At 46.9% G+C, this 19129-nt stretch overlaps 1 protein-coding gene across 9 annotated transcripts in view; it reads left to right on the top strand.

The window, feature by feature from the left end:
* The window catches only part of TENM1 (teneurin transmembrane protein 1), a 534679-nt gene that overhangs the window by 421329 nt on the left and 94221 nt on the right, over positions 1–19129 (top strand). For all 9 annotated transcript variants that reach the window (XM_077309379.1, XM_077309378.1, XM_077309377.1 and 6 more), the window contains one exon: positions 2436–2668. In XM_077309379.1, coding sequence (XP_077165494.1) covers positions 2436–2668 — 233 coding nt within the window. The remainder of the gene's footprint in view (positions 1–2435; positions 2669–19129) is intronic.

The following is a 19129-nucleotide window of genomic DNA, read 5'->3' as shown; positions in this document are numbered from 1 at the left end:
TGTTCCTCCCGCCCTTGCTGGTCCATTTTGGACCGACGGACACAGACCAGGACTAATGTCCTCCAGTTGCAGGGCTGGCGACCCCGTAGCGAACCGCGTTGGGGCTACTACATCTCAAGGCCCCATGAAAGGCTAAAGCGAATACTGCCTGAGGGACCGGAAGACTGGGCTGATCTTTCCAGAGGACCGGGCTGATCGAAAGGGTGGGCTGCTCGCCCCTTGGGTGCATGCTGACATGGCATGGCCGCCCCCACAGGTCTCGCACCTGTGTTCAAACTTGCATTTTTTCCTCTTGCCCCCCCCTGTCAAAGTCCCAGCAGACTAACCCTGCCAGCTTTTTTCCGGGCAATGGCCCCTTCGCTCTTTCTTTCTGCTGGCGCACACTGGGACCCACCTGTACTGTCCACGTATCATGGTGTTTTAGATCCCAGCGTGCTAGGGGGTTATGGGAGGCCAACTCCCTAAATTCCCTGTCGTACTCAAGAGCGGTATCATCACCGCCCAGTTCTCTTGCCTCCAAAACGTGTGCAGGTATTTGCACAGGTGCCACCCCCTCTCGGGATATGCGGCTATGATGAGCGCCATATATTCTACAAAGCCACAGAGACAGTTCTGAAAAGTCTGTTCTACTGGTGCCTTATCAAGTGTTTTAGGCTCCTTCTTCTTACCTGTGGCACCCCCTTTTCCTTGACCTCTAATGAAGCTGAATATGTCTACAAAGAACCCCTCCAACGCCCTTTCACGCACCTTGGGTGGGAGGTGGACCCCTGGTGGAGAGTCAGTGTTGCTACACCACCCTGGGGGTTGCCTTTCTTTTTTGCTGATGCCTTCTTCATCAAGAAGGCGCAAGGCAGCCTCTCGCCTCCTGTGCAGCCAGGAAGGCAGACCTGGGATGTATGCCCCATCTAGCCAATATCACCCATCCCGTGGGTCCTCCATCCCCTCCCAAGAGGAGGACTCACTTGAAGAGGGGCTATGACATGCTGCCCACCTCTTCTGATGGCCCTTCCTCTGGTGTGAATGACTCTTGCCCGCCCTCTGGCGAGGGTCCTCAGAACAAAGGGCTGACCGACTCTTGGCTCCCAGTTGAAGCCAATGCTTCCCTTGCAGAACTGTCGCTGGGACTGCCAGGGTCACTGTCCCTTGCCATGAATGCCATTGCTTGAGAATACCCTTCCCAAAAGCTGGCATCCTTCCCCGAGGTAGGTGGCCAGGCTTGGGTCCTGGATAAGCTCCTGGCCCTAACAGGGCCAGGGACTGTCCTTCGTCCCTCTGCACCCCCCTTTATGGAGCCTTTTTTTTCTTTCGTGGCCACCCTGGGTGTGCTCGAGGCCCTGGCCTGGCTTCTGTGCCCCTTCTTGTGCCTGGTGCTTGAGGAACTCTGCCGGGCACGCACCCTCAGGCCCTTGGGCCTGCGCTCCTCGGCCCCACTGGCCATGCCAGAGGATCCCCCTGATGACCCACTGGTTGGAGTCTTGGCCCATTTTGTGGCTCTCCGTGCCGGCTGCGCCTTCTTCCCCCCCCCCCACTTTCTTGGCTTGGGGCTATCCCCTCCTGTTCAGGGGGATTGGGGCCCTGATCGAGAGTGCAGGCCTGCTGCGCGTTCATGCTCTTTTTGGGTGGCCTGCCACCAAGCTTCCCCTGTAGTGCGCCTGGCCCAAGGGGCTGCTGATGCCCATGTGGCGTGGGCCCACACACAGTCGCCCGCCTCCCCCCTCGCTTTGGAGAAGCCCCTTCCCGCTTGGGGGGGTTCGGGCCTTGCCCAATCCCCGCCACAACCTGGCCCTTGTCCTCCTCGCCGCCGACATCGCCTCCACGTTCGGCCACATCATCACGAGGGAGCTGCTAGCCGCCGCGTCTTTCTTGCCTCCCGGCTTGCTCCTCCCTCCTCCAACTCTGCCGAAACAGCAAGCTGTCTCGGGCGGTGTTATGCAGCGGAATGGCGGGCTCTCGCCACAGGGCGCCATTTAAAGCGCCTAGCTCCGGCCGTGCTGCTTTCTGGGGCGCACAGGCCGATGCTGCCTGCGTCCTCTTGCCACCCGCTGCTTCAACTGGTGGCCGCTCTTTCTCCTCTCCTCCATTTTATGACCAAAACAAACTGGTTAGATAGCTTAGGTTTGAGCGATGGTGGATGGAACTGGGCCAAGTTCTCCCAGTAAGCTTCCATGACAGCATGGGGAATCAAACCTCTATTTCCCAGAGACTTTAACCATTACACTGCACTGGATGTTGTAGTGCTGTTGACTGTTAACTTTTGGAGAACTTACAAATTTTGTTCACACATTTTGTTAACCTTTGACGTTTGTATTAAAATGGTCACTTTTTGAAAAATCTTTTGTGAGGGGGTGAGGGAGTGTGTTTAAGCGACAGAAGGAAAAAAGGAAGCGTGTAAGATGATTATTAATTCCGGTCTTTATCTTTCCCTACCTTTTTAGCACAAGCCCAGCCCACAAATACTACCTGGCTATGGACCCTGTATCCGAATCACTTTACTTGTCTGATACAAATACCAGGAGAGTGTACAAAGTGAAATCCCTCAGCGAAACCAAGGATTTGGCCAAGAACTATGAGGTGGTGGCGGGAACAGGGGACCAGTGTCTTCCTTTTGATCAGAGTCACTGTGGAGATGGAGGGCGAGCGTCAGAAGCATCACTTCACAGTCCCCGAGGTAAGAAAATAACATAAAATGAAGCAGTTATCCTTCACGGCTGCATATTTTTTAACGTTATCACTAAAAAAAATGTGCGGAAAAATATCCAGTAGCTCTTATTTTCCTATAAGAGTTTCGAGAAACGTGCATGATTTATCCCACAGGAGTAGCTGTGTTAGTCTGAAATAACAAAGTGTGTGGTCCTTTCAAGATAAATTTGTTTATTGTGGCATATACGTCCATGATTCAAGACCCAGTGCACCTGCTATATGACATATAGGTGACAGAAAGAGGTATTCCTAGAGCTACAAATGGCAGAAAGATTGCTCTTTGGTATTATAAAGAGTTTGGTTTCTCAGGGCAAGGTGTGTGATCTTAAATTCCAAAGTACAGAGGAAAACAAGATGTAGTCTAAAGAGGAAACAATCCCATCAAGACAGGACTGTTGAGTAGCTGTCATTTCTGCATGCCCTGCTGTGCATAAACCTGTAAGGAGGGGGATCTATTTATGGATAATATTAATAACAATCTTTATTCTTATATCTCGCCCTTCCTGGCAGCTCAATGAAGGTGACAACATAAATTAAAACACTCAAATCTTTACAAACCAATATGTTATTTAAAACATTATGCATCATTTCAGCCTCCTTCAGTAAGGTTGGGGTGATCTCTGGCCCGGGAGATCCCGGACAAGCTGACTTCCTCATGGCTTGCAAAACAGAGCTCTTCCGCCAGGCGTTTGGTTGAGGCCGGGCGGAGGATCCCCAGGTATAAGATTACCCCCCCCCCGGCTTCCAGGCTCCAGTGCGTAGTACTAGACAGTGCCATGAGCCACTGGAGGATGCCCCCCAGTTATCATTATTTATTTTATTGTTATTTATAGTGTCACTTTTGACTGATTCCAATGGTTCGTTGTGTAGAGAGGAGTTTTTATTGTGTACCACCATTTTTATCTGTTGCTGGGGGATTGTATAGTTTTTATTAATGGAGTTGTATAATTTTACATTGTATATTGTTTTACGATATTGTTGTGAACTGCTGCGAGGGACTGAACAAGGTCGATCTAATCTCTTTTGGGCCAAGGATCCTGAGCAGGTTTTGGCCTTTTCAGGAAGCTTGTTCCACCAGGTGGGGGCCAGGACAGAGAAAGCTCTGGCCTTCATTGAGACTCAATGTGCTTCTTTGGGGGCAGGGATCATCAGCCAGTTGGAAGTGGTGGAGCTTAGAGATCTTTGGGAGGTATAGGAAGAGAGGCGGTCACTCAGTACAATGGGCCCAGACCATGTATGGCCTTGAAGGTGATTACCAAGTCTGATCCAGAATTAAACTGGGAGCCAGCACAGTTGTTGGAGAGCAGGACGGATGTGGGACCTCCACAGTGTACTTGTGAGGATCCTGACCACAGCATTCTGGACAACTTGCAGTTTCCGGATCAAGGTTAAGGGTAGGCCTGCATAGAGCAAGTTGCAGAAATCCAGGGATAGGGTTACTTGATATCAGCAGAGAATGGGCAAGGATTGTGATTCAGCAAGTGTCGCTGGGTGTTAGAACCTTTAATTTAAAACAATGTAACAACCTTCCTAATTCTTTGATGATCCCTGTGGCTGAAGATGTGTTATTAAAACCCACAGCTTCTATGAAAATTGCTCTCCTTTGGTAGAGCGGGACTCCCAGATGCTTGTAGTCCTTCCCCTATGAATCCTTCAAGAATATTCTTATTGTAACTCACCTGTTCTTCATGATGAATTATCAAAGGCGCATAACCATATAAAACATCCAGGTTATTCGTCAACATTCAGCATATAAAGATCCATCACTGTCGCCTGCTGACTGCAGATTGCTCATTTGTCATGTCAGAAAGCCTTTATACCACTACAGTTCCATTAACTTATGTCACCGAACATGGTAATCCACTGTAAACATATTTGTACTGAAGAAATTGGCATTATTTCCTCTGCTTTTATTTATTTAGTTGCTAGAGCTTTGTGGCTTCAAGATACTGCTGCCATAAATTCATGAGATGCTTTGAAGCATCAGTTGTAGCAAAATCCATCTTTATATTAATAATAATATTAACCATAAGGAAGGGGAGAGAAAACACCAGGGCCTCTCCTGCAGAAGGGCTCTTTGCAGCATCTTGGTGGATATTCTAGCCCTGACTCAATGGGATGTGACCATTTTGTATATTGAAATACAAGACCAGGCCACTGTCCTTGAGGATAGGGGTCCACTTTAAAAAGCAGAAGGGCACAGGAACAGTGATCATACTCAGAAATCTCCCTCTGCCTGTGGATGGCCTCTCCACAGCTCCTTTTCAAGCTCTTGCAGCTAAGGTGTTGGTGTCAAAAGGATCATAGAATCAGGGCATCTAGACCGACCCGCTGCTGAATGCAGGACTAGCCTAAAGCATCCAGGATAAGTATCTGTCCAGCCACCGCTTAAAGACCATCTCTACCTCCTCTAATGATATAGCCGAAGACTGCATTTGTATTCTTCACTGCTGCATCATACTGTCTGCTCATATTTAGCTTAAAGTCCACAAGTACTCCAAGATCTCATTCATGCACACTGCTATCCATAAGTAGAATCATAGAATCATAGAAACATAGAGTTGGAAGGGGCCACACAGGCCATCTAGTCCAACCCCCCTGCTCAATACAGGTTCAGCCCAGAGCATCCTTAAGCATCCAAGAAAAGTTTGTATCCAACCTTTGCTTGAAGACTGCCAGTGAGGGGGAGCTCACCAACTCCATAGGCAGCCTATTCCACTGCTGAACTACTCTGACTGTGAAAATTTTTTTCCTGATATCTAGCCTATATCGTTGTACTTGTAGTTTAAACCCATTACTGCATGTCCTTTCCTCTGCAGCCAACAGAAACAGCATCCTGCCCTCTTCTAAGTGACAACCCTTCAAATACTTAAAGAGGACTATAATGTCCTCTCTCACCTCCTTTTCTCCAGGCTGAACATTCCCAAGTCCCTCAACCTATCTTCATAGGGCTTGGTCCCTTGGCCCCAGATCATCCTCGTTGCTCTCCTCTGTACCCTTTCAATTTTATCTACGTCCTTCTTGAAGTGAGGCCTCCAGAACTGCACACAGTACTCCAGGTGTGGTCTGACCAGTGCCTTATATCTCCCATCCAGTATGCATGCTTCTCATTTTTGTGACCCAGAAGTAAAACTGCATTAGAGAGGGGCTCTGCCATGGTGCTAAGATTTGATCCATAGTATTCTCATGGATCCTCAGAACTTTTGTGTCGCATCACCCAAAACATAACTCCACATATTGCTTTCTTTGCCTCATATTTCAATAGAAGAAGCATGGATCCACTGCTTTGTGCTGATACCTCGGTGGAAATCCATGGTTTCAAAGGATTTTTGTATCGGTTAAGCCAAGACTCACAATATAAACAGAAGACAACATATAAACAGAAGACAACATCATGAATCTACCGCTTCTTGGTATCACCACATCCAATATACCAGTGGTCCCCAAGCTCCAGTCTGGGGACCGGTACCGGTCCGTGGATCAGTTGGTACCGGGCCACAGCTCCTCCTCGTCCTCCTCCCCAGCTGCTGCCTCAGGGGCTGCCCTGCCACTTGGCCACCAGCTCACTTTTGGTGCTCTCCAACGGCCTCCATGGCTGGCGCTCCCCCTCAGCATTGCACTGCCCCCCAGAGGGTGGCAGGAAGTCAGGGACGCTGGCAGGAAAGCAAGTGGAGCAGGGGCTCAGGCGGCAGTGACGTCCTTCAGCAAAAGACTACCCCCCCCGGCCTCAGTAAAATTGTCAAGCGTTGACCGGTCATAGAACTGATCAACTTCATCCTCTTCAGCAGCAGTGGTTGGGGCATAGACCTGGATTACTGTGATGTTGAATGGTTTGCCTTGGATTCGAACTGATATCATTCTGTCATTTTGGGGATTGTATCCAAGACTGCTTTTCCTACTCTCTTATTGATTATGAATGCTACTCCATTTATTCTGCGAGATTCTTGTCCACAGTAGTATACCTGATGGTCATCTGAATTAAATTCACCCATTCCTGTCCATTTTAGGTCACTGATTCCTAAAATGTTGATGTTCCGTCTTGTCATCTCTTGTTTAACCACGTCCAGCTTGCCTTGATTCATGGATCTGATGTTCCAGTTTCCTATGGAATAAAAATCTTTACAGCATCGGACTGTCTTTTCGCCACCAGTTACTTCCACAACAGAGTGTCCTTTCGGCTTTGGCCCAGCCGCTTCATTCATTCTGGTGCTACTCGTACTAGTCGTCTGCTCATCCCCAGTAGCATATTGGACACCTTCCGACCTGAGGGGCTCATCTTCCGGCGTCATATTGTTTTGCCTTTTGAACTTGTCCATTGGGTTTTCATGGCAAAGATACTGGAGTGGTTTGCCATTTCCTTCTCCAGTGGATCACCTTTTGTCAGAGCTCTCTGCTATGACCTGTCCGTCTTGGGTGGCCCTGCACGGCATAGCTCATAGCTTCATGGAGCTACGCAAGCCCCCTTGCCACAGCAAGGCAGCGATCCTTGAAGGGGCAGTGTACACTAGACCTGACAAATAAATGACAAAAAGTTACATCCCAATAAATACGTTACCTTTGAGGGTAGCCAAGTGATTTTAAACAGGTGCCTGGCTCTGTGTAGTGGTAATACTACCCATGGTCAACCACTCTAAGCAATTAGGCATATGTGCATCCATCACCTACGTTTTCCCCCACCCCTTGTGTCTGGTTCTCCTCGTCTTCCATTGTGTCATCACAACTACCCTTTTAGAAACAGGTGGACCTGAGAAGGAGTGAATGGAAGAAGGTTATCTCCTAAATGTCATGGCTGAATTGAGATTTGAACCCATTTCTTTTTCTCTAACCATTACACCGGTTCTCAAGTGCTCTATTCATATGCATGCTAGATGGACAAAAGTTACAACACAAAGGGACTTTGACTCTGCAGGGCAAAACCCAATCATGGATTTGAATGAACTGACTTTAAAAAACAGCTCGGTGGTGGAAAATGGTTGAACATCATTAGTACTCAGTGCAAGTCATGTGGAGTGGAGAATGCCAAAACCCTTGCAAGACGGAACTCTAACTGTTCTGCTTCTGGCTTATTAACCTTCTAGGATACTGCAAATACCTAATTAGGAACTGGGAGGAAAAGTTTGGTTTTTCTCTCTGGCTCAGAGCTAATAAAGGAAAGCTGTAGATCAGTAGAAAGACCAAATGAGCTGTCAGGCGGTTGGATGTACACAGCATGTAAGAACCTTTTTTTAAAAAATACCTGGCTTGCAACAGAGTCAGTAGCTTTAACAGGTTTTTAATGATGGAAGGTAAGTGTAGAATAAGCACAAATAAAACATTAATCTTCAGGCTGCTAATTAATGTAAGAAATCAGTTCTAAAAATAGATGAAATCTAAGGGTGTATCATTTTGCGTTTTTTTGTTTTTTTTTAAGATCCTGTTGCAGGAAAACAACAGTCAGTGACTTGCTAGTGACTAAAATTGATTTTTTCCAATTATCTATTGGGTCTTGTTTACTTTTTAGGGAAAGAGTTTCATGGCAAGAGGTAGGGCCCCCCCCCCCCACACAAAATACCTAAGTAATATCTGACTATAACCCTAGTTAGTTATATTACTAAAAATGTGATGATCATATTACGAGCAACAAGCTCGTAATATGCTGATGATGGTTCTATCCACATGGCTATGAACAAAATTGGCAATATTGTAATAACTGAGGAATACTCCCCCCCCCCCGGTATATATGGGCCAAATTCCTGCTGATCATCTGTTATTGCAAACAAATAGCATCTGCTCAACCATCTTTGGAAAATGTGATATATACTATCTGGATTTTAAGAGAAAGTTTTTTAAAAAAGACATTGCTAAAAACATAAATGCCTCATCTAATTAACAGGAGGCTAGGTTATCTGGAGGCTAAGGAGACTGACAATGACCTGGGCTGAATTTGCATGGAGCTTTTATTCCAATACCAAGTCAATTCAGTCCCTGCCGTCTACACTGAATGCAATTTCTATTTTGATTTTGGGCGATTTAAATTTTCCCTCGGCAACAAGCATGACTGATCCAGAGTAACCCTACCTTTCCCCTGCGATATAACCCTCGATATTTGAAAAATCGGCATGAGTAAGCATGCAGCTGCCTGTTTCTCCCGAAATAACTTGCTGCTAAGCCTCCAACGTTGTAGGAAAGTCCTGACTGGCCATGGTGTCAGTTCAAAGCCTTCTTCATTCCCAGGTTGCAAGGCTTCCCTTAAAGGGGAAGCCCTAACCTCTCTCAGCAGAGGCTCTGGAAGCCCTAACTTCTCTTGGCAGAGATTTTCCTCTTGGATTTATTCCCCATCCTCTGCTGTCTCCAATCGTCTCCCTCCCCTTCAAGAAAAGAAAGAGGCTCGTGCTGCACTTAGAATCATAGAATCATAGAGTTGGAAGGGTCCATACAGGCCTTCTAGTCCAACCCCCTGCTCAATGCAGGATCAGCCCTAAGCATCCTAAAGCATCCAAGAAAAGTGTGTATCCAATCTTTGCTTGAAGACTGCCAGGGGGGGCTTGGCTCCCCCCCCCCTTCTGAGCTTCCCTAATCATTCTGTTTCAATGGGGGGATAGAGGAGGACCCAAGTTCAAATCAATCTGAATTCAGCAGGATCCACAATGGAATAAACAAAGTAAGTACAGAATCAGCCCAGAATACAGGACATTCAGAGCAACCTCTGTTTTGGTTGTTCACATTTTATGGCTTTTGCTCATTTAATCTGTCCCCTCTTAATAAAATAGTAAGGGGCATTGGGGTGGGCTCAGTCCATGATGGGGGGGCAGCAATTGGCCCCTTGGCCCTGGACTCACAAGCAGAGGGGCCAATCGGAAGGCGCAAAACGCCTTCCGATTGGCCCCTCACCAGGACAGACCAAAATTCCAGCCAGCCAGGGGCAATCTGGAGACATCGCTGCCAATCTGCCCCTCACCGCCAAAGTGAGAGGAGGTCAGTAGGGCTGCCGAGGGGGATGAGAACAGAGGCTTGGACAGGCTGCGCCAACCCTTTTCGCCCCAAGGCTGTCCTAACTGTCATGTCCAACTGCAAATGGCCTCAGAACCCTGACAGAGCTGGCAGGAGGTCCCCTCCCCTTCAGGCATGCTGCGAAGGAGCCTCTGAAAGGCCCTGAGTGATGGGAGGGAGGCATTTTCCTTCAGACAGCAACACAGGGGAGCCTGAGTGCATTCCTTTTGAGGGGGGGGGGGAGACAATGCCTCAGAGTCCAGCCTTCAAATGAGCCATTTTTGCCTGCAGTTGGGAGGGAGTGGTGCAGGGATGTCCCTCCTGGCTTATGGGCTATGGGCAGCCCTTAACAGCAACTGTTTGTATTCTGAGGCGCAGACAGGCAGACCAGCATCAGTCCTGTGAGACTGGAAAATACAGGAAGATCTAAATAAATATTTACAGCCAGAAACTGTAAATAGTGAACAAGTAAATGACTTTTTTCAACCTTGGCCTGGCATATAAAAAATAGTATAAAAAACCTTACTAAGGTCAAGACTGTGGTGCAAATAGTCTTCCTCTTAGGGTTGCCAGCTTCCCTGTGAGGGGAGTCTGCTATGGGGAGTGAATGGGAAGGTGATTGGAAAATGCTTTGAGACACCTGAGGCCTGCTGGGTCACTGTAGCCCATTCCCAGTTCTCTCAGACCTCTCACAGTCCCGCATACCTCACAGGTTGACTATTGTGGGGAGACAAATGGAAAAGGTGTTTGCAAACCATTTTGAGACTCCTTTGAGTAGTTACAACAGGGTACAAAAATCCGTTTTTCTAAGGAGCAACCATGAAATAAGCATGTGGGCACATAACATTTTATCAACAGTGAAAAAATAGAAAAGAAGGAACAGGGTGGACACCTGTGTACTGTGACTACCCCATGTGTATTAGGGCAGAGGGGCATTTTGGTGTCTGTGGCCTAATTCACACAAGAAGGGAAATGATGCAGAACTGGGGGGAATTGGTTGCCATATAATCTTCCCCTAAGAAGAATCTCCAGTCTGATTTTCCCTTCACATATCTGAGGACATGGCTCTGGATAGCTCATCTGTAACCACTATGCCAAAATTCCCAAAGGTCAGTCCTCTCCCATACTCAATGAATATTCCAACCCACAGGTTCTTGACACCCATCTCTCCACACCCATGCCCTCATTTGCCACCACACCACCACAACCTCCCACCCACACAACCCACACATTCAACCCCATGCCCTTACAGACTGGACAACTCCTCCCCTTCCTCTTCCCACTGCCAAGCTCTAGCACCCATTGTTTTCTTGAACACAACGGGCTTTGCCCCTAGTAATAAATAAATGCAGGAATGTATTAACTGCAAGGTAATCCTACATTAAATTCTTCAAACAATTGCCTCTGATTGCATTAATTTAGAATGGACCAGTAAAACAGTCACAATTAATAGTCTAGCCTTGGATGAGTTTGCTAGATACATAATTTATCTTAGCTAATTTATTTTTTAAAGGATCAAAAGAGGAAAACGTCTGATTTTAAAAGATCCATAAGCTTGAAATAACTGCTGATGTCATCATGGTGTAAATTGTTCTAGACCATGTCAGTTTCACAGTGTGCTCAGACTCCTGTTCTTTGATAGGATAATTTCTAAGTGATAAAAACTCTTTGACTAGTGTTGTCTAATTAGCCAGGGTGGGGCCAGTGGGTGTGTGTCACCTAAAAGTCCCCCCCTCTCCAAAAAAGTTATGAGAACATCAGAATCCTGCTTTGATCAGACCAGTGATCCACCTAGTCCCAGATCCTGTCTCACACAGTGGTCAGTTGCTGCTTCGGGTGTCAATGACCGCTTCGGACGCTGAAGCGCCCAACCCTATGCTTTAAGAACTTTCTACGTGCTAAGGGTTCGTTGTAGCAGTTGTTACATGATTTTATCAGCCAGGATGGGTAAGGATCCAAGATACAAGTAGTAGCCTTCAGAGACCCCACGATGTTGTCCACATCCATCATTGAAGCTTGGATGAAGTGATCCATAAATATCCCAATCTGTGTACCAGGCATTTATTCTACAAATAAGATATTTTTCAGGTGTTTGTTTTTTACTTGGGTTAGCCAAATCACACCCCTACATCTGGGCTTCCAGGGGGACTAATTTATCCATTACTTGAACTGAATCAGGGCAATAATTTAAACCATGCATATTTTCAACCCACTTCCAATGTATTTTGAAACTGGGAGTATAATGTTCTTATCTACTTTACAGTAAAGACTGAATGATTGGTATGGGAACGCACATTTCATTTTAGTTATTTATGTAGGTATTTACATCCAATTATTATCCCCAGTAGGGACACAGAGCAGTTACCCCCTTCCTCAATTGTTTCTTCCTCTCAACAATAACCTTGTGAGGACAGTTAGGCTGAGAGAGAGTAACTAACCAAAGGTCACCCAGCAAGTTGCCATAGTAAAGCAGGAATTTGAATGGAGGTCTCCCCCACTACACCCTGTTGAACATCCAGTGTACATAGTGAACTCTTCTACACATTTTTTTTTTAATTTCATATGCCATCCAGCAACTAAATCAATTCTGCTGTTACATTATGTGTGTGCTCTTTTTGTCAGGATTTATTCAGTAACGAAGGTAACAGCAACAATGGAGATCGCATTCAAAATGTTCTTTTGGAATATATCAGTCCCTTTACCCAGAATGGGCTTTTTCTAATTCAGTTTCGGAAGAATTAATAAATGAAAAACATCTCAAGCTACCAAAGAAGATCTGAGGGGAAAAAGAAAACTTGCCAACTGTGTTTTGAAAGAACTTGCAGTTTTTCATGAAACTTTTAATAGGAAAAGTGAATCAAATTGGTTAATTTTATGGCTGTAAGAGGAAATTGCATATCGTCCATTTCTAAGTTCTAAACATCTTCGAGGCTGTTAATTAAAGCTGCCATCTAGAGACTAACAAGACAATTTTATGCAATTAGTTATTTATATAGGTTACTATAATACACAACTAAAAATAAGTTACTACTGGGTTTACAGTTAAAGGTGAATAATCTTTGATCCTATCTTTTATTACTCTCTGAAGGGAGGATAGATAACAGCAAACAACATTTGGAATACTCAGGTCCAGAAATTAGCATGACTTTGTACATACTTTAGCTACACATTGTCCAAAACCTGTTGGATGAAATTCTACATTTGTGACTGTGGACACACTCATGTTAAATCACAATTAAACACCAATTTCTAACAACGGGGAAAAATATGGTGTGCTCATTGTGTCTGCCTGCACACATTCCTTCTCCATCCCTTGTTATGCATAGCATGAAAACCATTTTCCCATGGTGTCTGCATTAAAAGGGGCTTCAATTATAGCACCTAGTGAAGGATAAATTAGTCACACTCAACAGCTTTTTCTGTGCAGTGGATTTTACTGTATGAAATGGCAAAATTCACTTGCAAACGGTGGTTGAAGTGGATTATTTGTGTGAAAGAATCCAAATGGGGAGACCTCAGTTTGAATCCCTGCTCTGGTTTGGAAGCTCGCACAGCGGTGGCTACGCCAGGCCGCTGGTGGAGTGTTGCTGTGGAGCTGCATGCTCCACAGCATTATGTGCCCCCCCTGGAAACACAGCATTGGCAGAATGGTTCCACCGTAGGGGTGGGGGAACAGGGGGTTATTTTGCAGGAAGGTGAGATTGCATGGAACACAATCCCACCTTCCTGCAACTTTTTTTAATGCCCCAGTCTGCCTTGCAGCTCCGCAAAGCCAATCCAGGTGTTTTTTGCCCCCTCTGGCCATCATAGGGCATGGAGGAGCCGGACCTGGAAGGCCTGGCTCTTCCCTGCCCATACGGGCCTGCTGTGTGACAGGCCCCGTTGGCCCTCGTAGCAGCTAAGGGAACACAGATTCTTCCATGTTCCCTTAGCCCAGGACAACTTAGGGCCTGATCCATGGCAGGCTTCCGCATGACTACCCTCATGGCGTTTTCGCCCATGTGGAGTCATCCTGGGTGACCGTTGGCCAGTTACTCTCTCTCACCCTAACCGGCCTCATACGTTTGTTGCTGTGAGGAGGATAAAATGGAGGAAGGGGATAACTGCTCTGTGTCCCCATTGAGGAGAATAATTAGATAGATATATAATTAGATGTAAATATGTATATAAATAAATACATGAAATATGTGTACATATATCAATCATTCAGTACATTAGATAAAAACAGTCTACTCCCAAAATATAAATGTGCACAGGCAAATGTCTGACCTTAGTTGTTAAAGGCATAAACTCTAAACTAGGAAGCTTCATGTTCAAATGCTCACTAGGTCAACTTATGGAATTTGTGCAAAAATGTGTGCTTACATTCAGTGAACAGTACTTTTCTATCTGTCCTTTACCTCTGCAGCTCCCAGTGCTCTCCCAACTCAAGATGGGCACGACCAACCCATGGGTCTCCGTGGACCATGAAATTATGTAATTTGTAGCTCATGAACTGAGATATGGCCAGGCCCCCACGGCTGCACATAACCACATAGGGTCTTACCCCTCTGTGTGCATTCGCTGGCTTTTTCGGGGGCGGTGTTTCCTCCCTCTGCACAGGTTTCCTTTAGTGTATGAAGCACGCAAACATCTCTCTTCCAGTGTAGACAGGGTTTGGGAGGGTTGTCTTTTGTTGGGAACCAGGAACTGACGCCCTGGCTTGGCAGCAAGTTATTTCAGGGAAAGCATACATCTGCATGCTTCCTGATGCCGATTCTTCAGATATCGAGGGTTATATCCTCTCCAGGATATCGCGGGGGAAAGGTAGGGTCACTCCGAATCAATCATGCTTGTTGCAGATTAAAATTAAATTTCCCAAAACCTACCTCACAGAGAACAATTATGCACAGGCAGGGAAAGGCATGATGGTGCCTGTATGACAACGGAGCTAATCCCCACTTATAAATGATGATGCCGCCATCTGGGCCTGTTCCCGCTCCAGCCCACTTTAGGGCCTCTGATGGCCCACAGCAAGGGAACATGGATTCTTCTGCATTCCACCTTTCTTGCTTTGGCAGCCATCAGAGGTTTAGCTGGGCCAGGCCCGTGCATATGATGTCCCTGCAGGGTCACCAAACTTTGACTTCACAATGCAGTGAGCCAAACGGGGTGTTTCTACACCCCCCATGATGATGGGATAGCGGCATGCTGTTATCCCACCATCCTGCAGTGGGACCCCTGTGTTCCTCCCCCTGGGTGCCATTGCTGCTGCTAGGGACAATGGAACCTTACAGCCTTGGACTTGTGCATGTGCATGCACAACTCCAGAGAGGACTTTGTGCAACAGGGGATTTTGAGAAACCAGCAACGGCCAAGTACGGCCGCCACCATGCATAAGTGGTAACAGTGTCTGTTGTAGAGAGAGTAAAGGAAGGCAATTGTAAGCTGTTTTGAAACACCTTTGAATATGAAAGAGAGAGAGAGAGATTGTTGCCTTTTATTGGGTTCCCTGGAGATGTGGAACAGATATCTTCTACATAAAGAAATAAATTTGTGCTACTTGCTGGGGAAGAAACTAGATCATATCAACATACCGTTGTTCCTGTACTTTAAATGAAACAAATAATCTTCTTCTTGAGTAATAATATTATTTACAAGATGGAAATGTTGTAATTTGGAGTAGAATCTCGAGAGTCATTCGGTCTTTATTGTTGCAGACATAGACTAATACAAATCTTACCAGATTCCAATCCACCATAATTTAATATAAGTTATTCCAATGCATAAGTCAGAATTCGGTGTGTGTGTATGGGGGTGGGGTGGGGACATGTTCAGAAGAGAATTCCTGAGAGTCATTAATACAGTCAAGTTCTCAGTACTTTCAAGACCGGGACACCCACCGTCCTTGTTATGTTCTCAAGTCTCTAGTTTTTCAGTATTTCTCCATGCAGCTGCAACCTTTTCAACGACTTGACGGCTGGCAGTGAAATGTAGTCCAACGTGAACTTTACAGGGCAGGCAGCTTACAGGCTGTAAAACTTCTTAATTCTTGTTGAAGAGAGGCAAGTTACATTTTGCAAGCTGCCAGGTTTGCATGGTCTTGATTTCAAGTAACTAGGTACTCAAATATTAACTCTTGCTGCGTTTTTATTTTAATGACTCAAGTATGTATGTGTGTGTGTGTGTTCCTTTTAATTAAATAAAGCACCACATTTACCTAATTTACATTCATTACGGCAGGTTTCCGAAAGAACTCCCTATAATTCAGCCTGAAAAAACGAGTGGAAATTCAAATCAACCCACCATGAACATAATTAGTAGCCTTTTTGTTAAGCTTCGGAAAAGTATTCACAGATCTAGGCCATGTCTCTATCAAGTATGGGCACTTCCTTCCCAGGCCTGAACAGACGGCACCTTGGAGCCAGGAAATGGAAGAAGCTTTGTATAATTGCTTTCCGTGAAAAGTTAAATAAAGATCACATTTTCTTCAAATATGGCATGAAAATCCAATGTGCCCTTACAGACGCCTTTCCCCAGTGCAGAAAATTGTCTATAGTTCCAAAATATTTCTGAATAAATATTGTTCCTTATTTACCCCACTTCTAAAGCAGCAAGGTTCTCTATTACAAGCCATAGTGGACTATGGCTAAGGTTGCCAACTTCCAGCTGGGGCCTGGGGACTTGGAATTACAAGGGTTCTCCAGTCAATGGGGGGAAATGGGCACTTTGGAGGGTGCTCTCTACAGTAGCGATCCCCAACCTTTTTATCACCGGGGACCGGTCAATGCTTGACAATTTTACTGAACCCCGGGGGGGGTAGTCTTTTGCCGAGGGACGTCACTGCTGCCGCCTGAGCCCCTGTTCCACTTGCTTTCCTGCCGGCGCCCCTGACTTCCCGCTGCCCACTGGGGGGCGCTGCCAGCAGCAACTATGAAGTGCCACACCGAGGGGGAGCCCCAGCCATGGCGGCCGGCGGAGAACACCAAAGATGAGCCGGCGACAGAGTGGCAGGGCAGCCTGCGAGGCAGCAGCCGGGGAGGAGGATGAGGAGGAGCCACGGCCCGGTACCAACTGATCCACAGACCGGTCCCGGTCCCTGGACTGGGGGTTTGGGGACCACTGATTCACAGCATTAAACTACACTGAGGTCCTTCCCTGGGCTCCAGGCCAGATATCCAGGGATTTTTTCATCATGGAGTGGCAAGTCTAACTATGACAAGCAATGGAGCAAGGCCATTATCTTAATGAGATATTCCTGTATGTTTAGGACTTGCACCAGCACACCCTGAGTAGCTGCCAGGGACCAGGACCTCTGGTGGTGCCCATTGCACTGTCCCCCACCCATGCACTTCTCCTGCCACTTGCATGAGCCCTGCTGCTAAATACCCAGCTGCATGTGGGTGGGGCACAGGGGGGCACAACATGGGAGGCAAGGCACTCCTAGCCGTGAACATTGAACTGTATTGTCAGGGAGAATTTGTCTAAGTGGTGCCTAGAACTGAGCATGGATGGAAGGAGAAGAATGCACAGGCAGGCGAGGGGGAATGGAGTTGTGGGGGTGGAAAGGAAGGCCTGTGGGAAGATCTGGTGGTGGTTCCACAGGAACCAAAACCTGCACCTGCCCTTGCTGTGCAGGAAGCAGTACGAAAAGCCTATACTTGGTGAATTTTGAACACTACTACATACCATGGAATAGTTTCAGGTAGGTAGCTTCCTCCCTTCCTTCCTTAGTGCAGGGGAGACAGGAGGACAAGTAGCAAATTGCCACCTCCCCACAGATGTGGGGTGCCCCCTAGGAGATTCCAGCGCTACAGGCAGTCAGGGCGGCAAAAGTACTGGTTGGTGCCCTTCCTCTCTGGCACCCTAGGTGATTGCCTTGGTATGCTGCTGGGTGGGCCAGCCCTGGCCTTTCATCTTACATTTTGTACAGTGGAAGAGGTCTGGAGCCATCCTTCACATTTTGCCTGGAATACATAGGATGTTATGACAGCAATGGCTGCTGTTTTCATGCAGCCAAAATAATAAGCATTCTTAGTGAAAGGCTAGGATGAGAAACAATGGATATGAATTGCAGGTAACAAACACAGATTATATAGATCAGTGGTCCCCAACCCCCGGTCCGCAGCCCAGTGCCGGGCCACGAGAGCTTCGTCACTGAGCCACGGCTACCTCTCCCCGCCCCCCACCCACAGTGGGAAGCTCGCCACGAGCAAATCGGCCACCGAAGCGGCCAATTAGCTTGAGGCCCAGCAAGCTTCTTGCTACAGGAGGGGGGAGAGGGAAGCGCAGCCGCCAGCACACCGGTGGCACAAATGCGCATGCGTGGATCAGCTGCGCATGTGCGTTTCCACCCAATGGGGCCACAAATGCACACACGGGGCAGTTGCGCACATGTGCGCATGCACAGAGCCACTGCATGTGTTTGTTTGCACCCTACAGGAGAGCAAACTTGCATGTGCTACAGCCCCGTGCATGTCCGCATACATGTATGCGCACAAGCATGCATGTCCACAAATGTGCATTAGTGCATGCGTGCAATTGCCGCATGTGTGTGTTTGCGGGCCCGCTGGGCACAAACACGCATATGTGGCAGGTCCACGCATGTGCGTTTGCGCGGGGCTGCTGCACATGCACGGGGCCCCAGGTTGCCCTCTCCCCCCACCCCTTGGCAGCGGTCCACAACCTGAAAAAGGTTGCGGACTGCTGATATAGATGATCACTGAATGTCTCCCAGATATTTATTCCAGGGTCATTGACTTGCAAGTGTGGATTTTGGGTAAGGATGATGCTTATACCATATAATCATTGGCAAACAGGCCACAGAAAAAGTGGCATATAAAAACTAACTCTTTCTTTCTAATCCGGTGAGCCGAGTTTGATTCCCCACTTCCCCACATGCAGCCAGTTGAATGACCTGAGGACAGTCCCAGTTCTCTTAGGGCTATTCTCGCAGAGCATTTCCTTCCGAGTTCTCTCAGCCTCACCTTCTTCATGGAGTGTCTGTTGTGGGGAGAGGAAGGGAAGGCGGTTATAACCTACTTTGACACTCCTTTGGGCAGTGGAAAGCGCAGTATAAAAACCAAGTCTTCCTCTTCTTCATTCTCCACTGCTGATTTTTTTTTTTTAACCTTTATCTGTTCAGCACTTTCTGTCATTCTTAAACATTTCCGATGTCTGACTTAATATAGTTTCCACATGCTCATTGACTCCTGTAATGGGCCATAGAAGAAATGATGGCAGTATCTTTATGGATTTCCAATTGAGAGGAAGTTTATTTACCCCATCATACTGGTTCCCCTTTCTCAGTGATGTACTAATTCAGCAAATGGTTGCTTACAGTAATGCTACCCGTTAAACTTGCATCACCCCCTTGGGCATATCCGTGTCTCCTTCAGTTTGAAATCCCCAGTACTTCATGCGAGAGGACAGGCACGGCAGCCATTTTGTCCAATTAGATCTTGGACACAATTACAGCCGC

The sequence above is a fragment of the Paroedura picta genome, chromosome 13 (assembly GCF_049243985.1).
Source record: "Paroedura picta isolate Pp20150507F chromosome 13, Ppicta_v3.0, whole genome shotgun sequence".
Lineage (NCBI taxonomy): Eukaryota > Metazoa > Chordata > Lepidosauria > Squamata > Gekkonidae > Paroedura > Paroedura picta.
The sequence above is the reverse complement of the archived record's forward strand: the minus strand, read 5'-3'. Positions and strand labels throughout refer to the sequence as shown.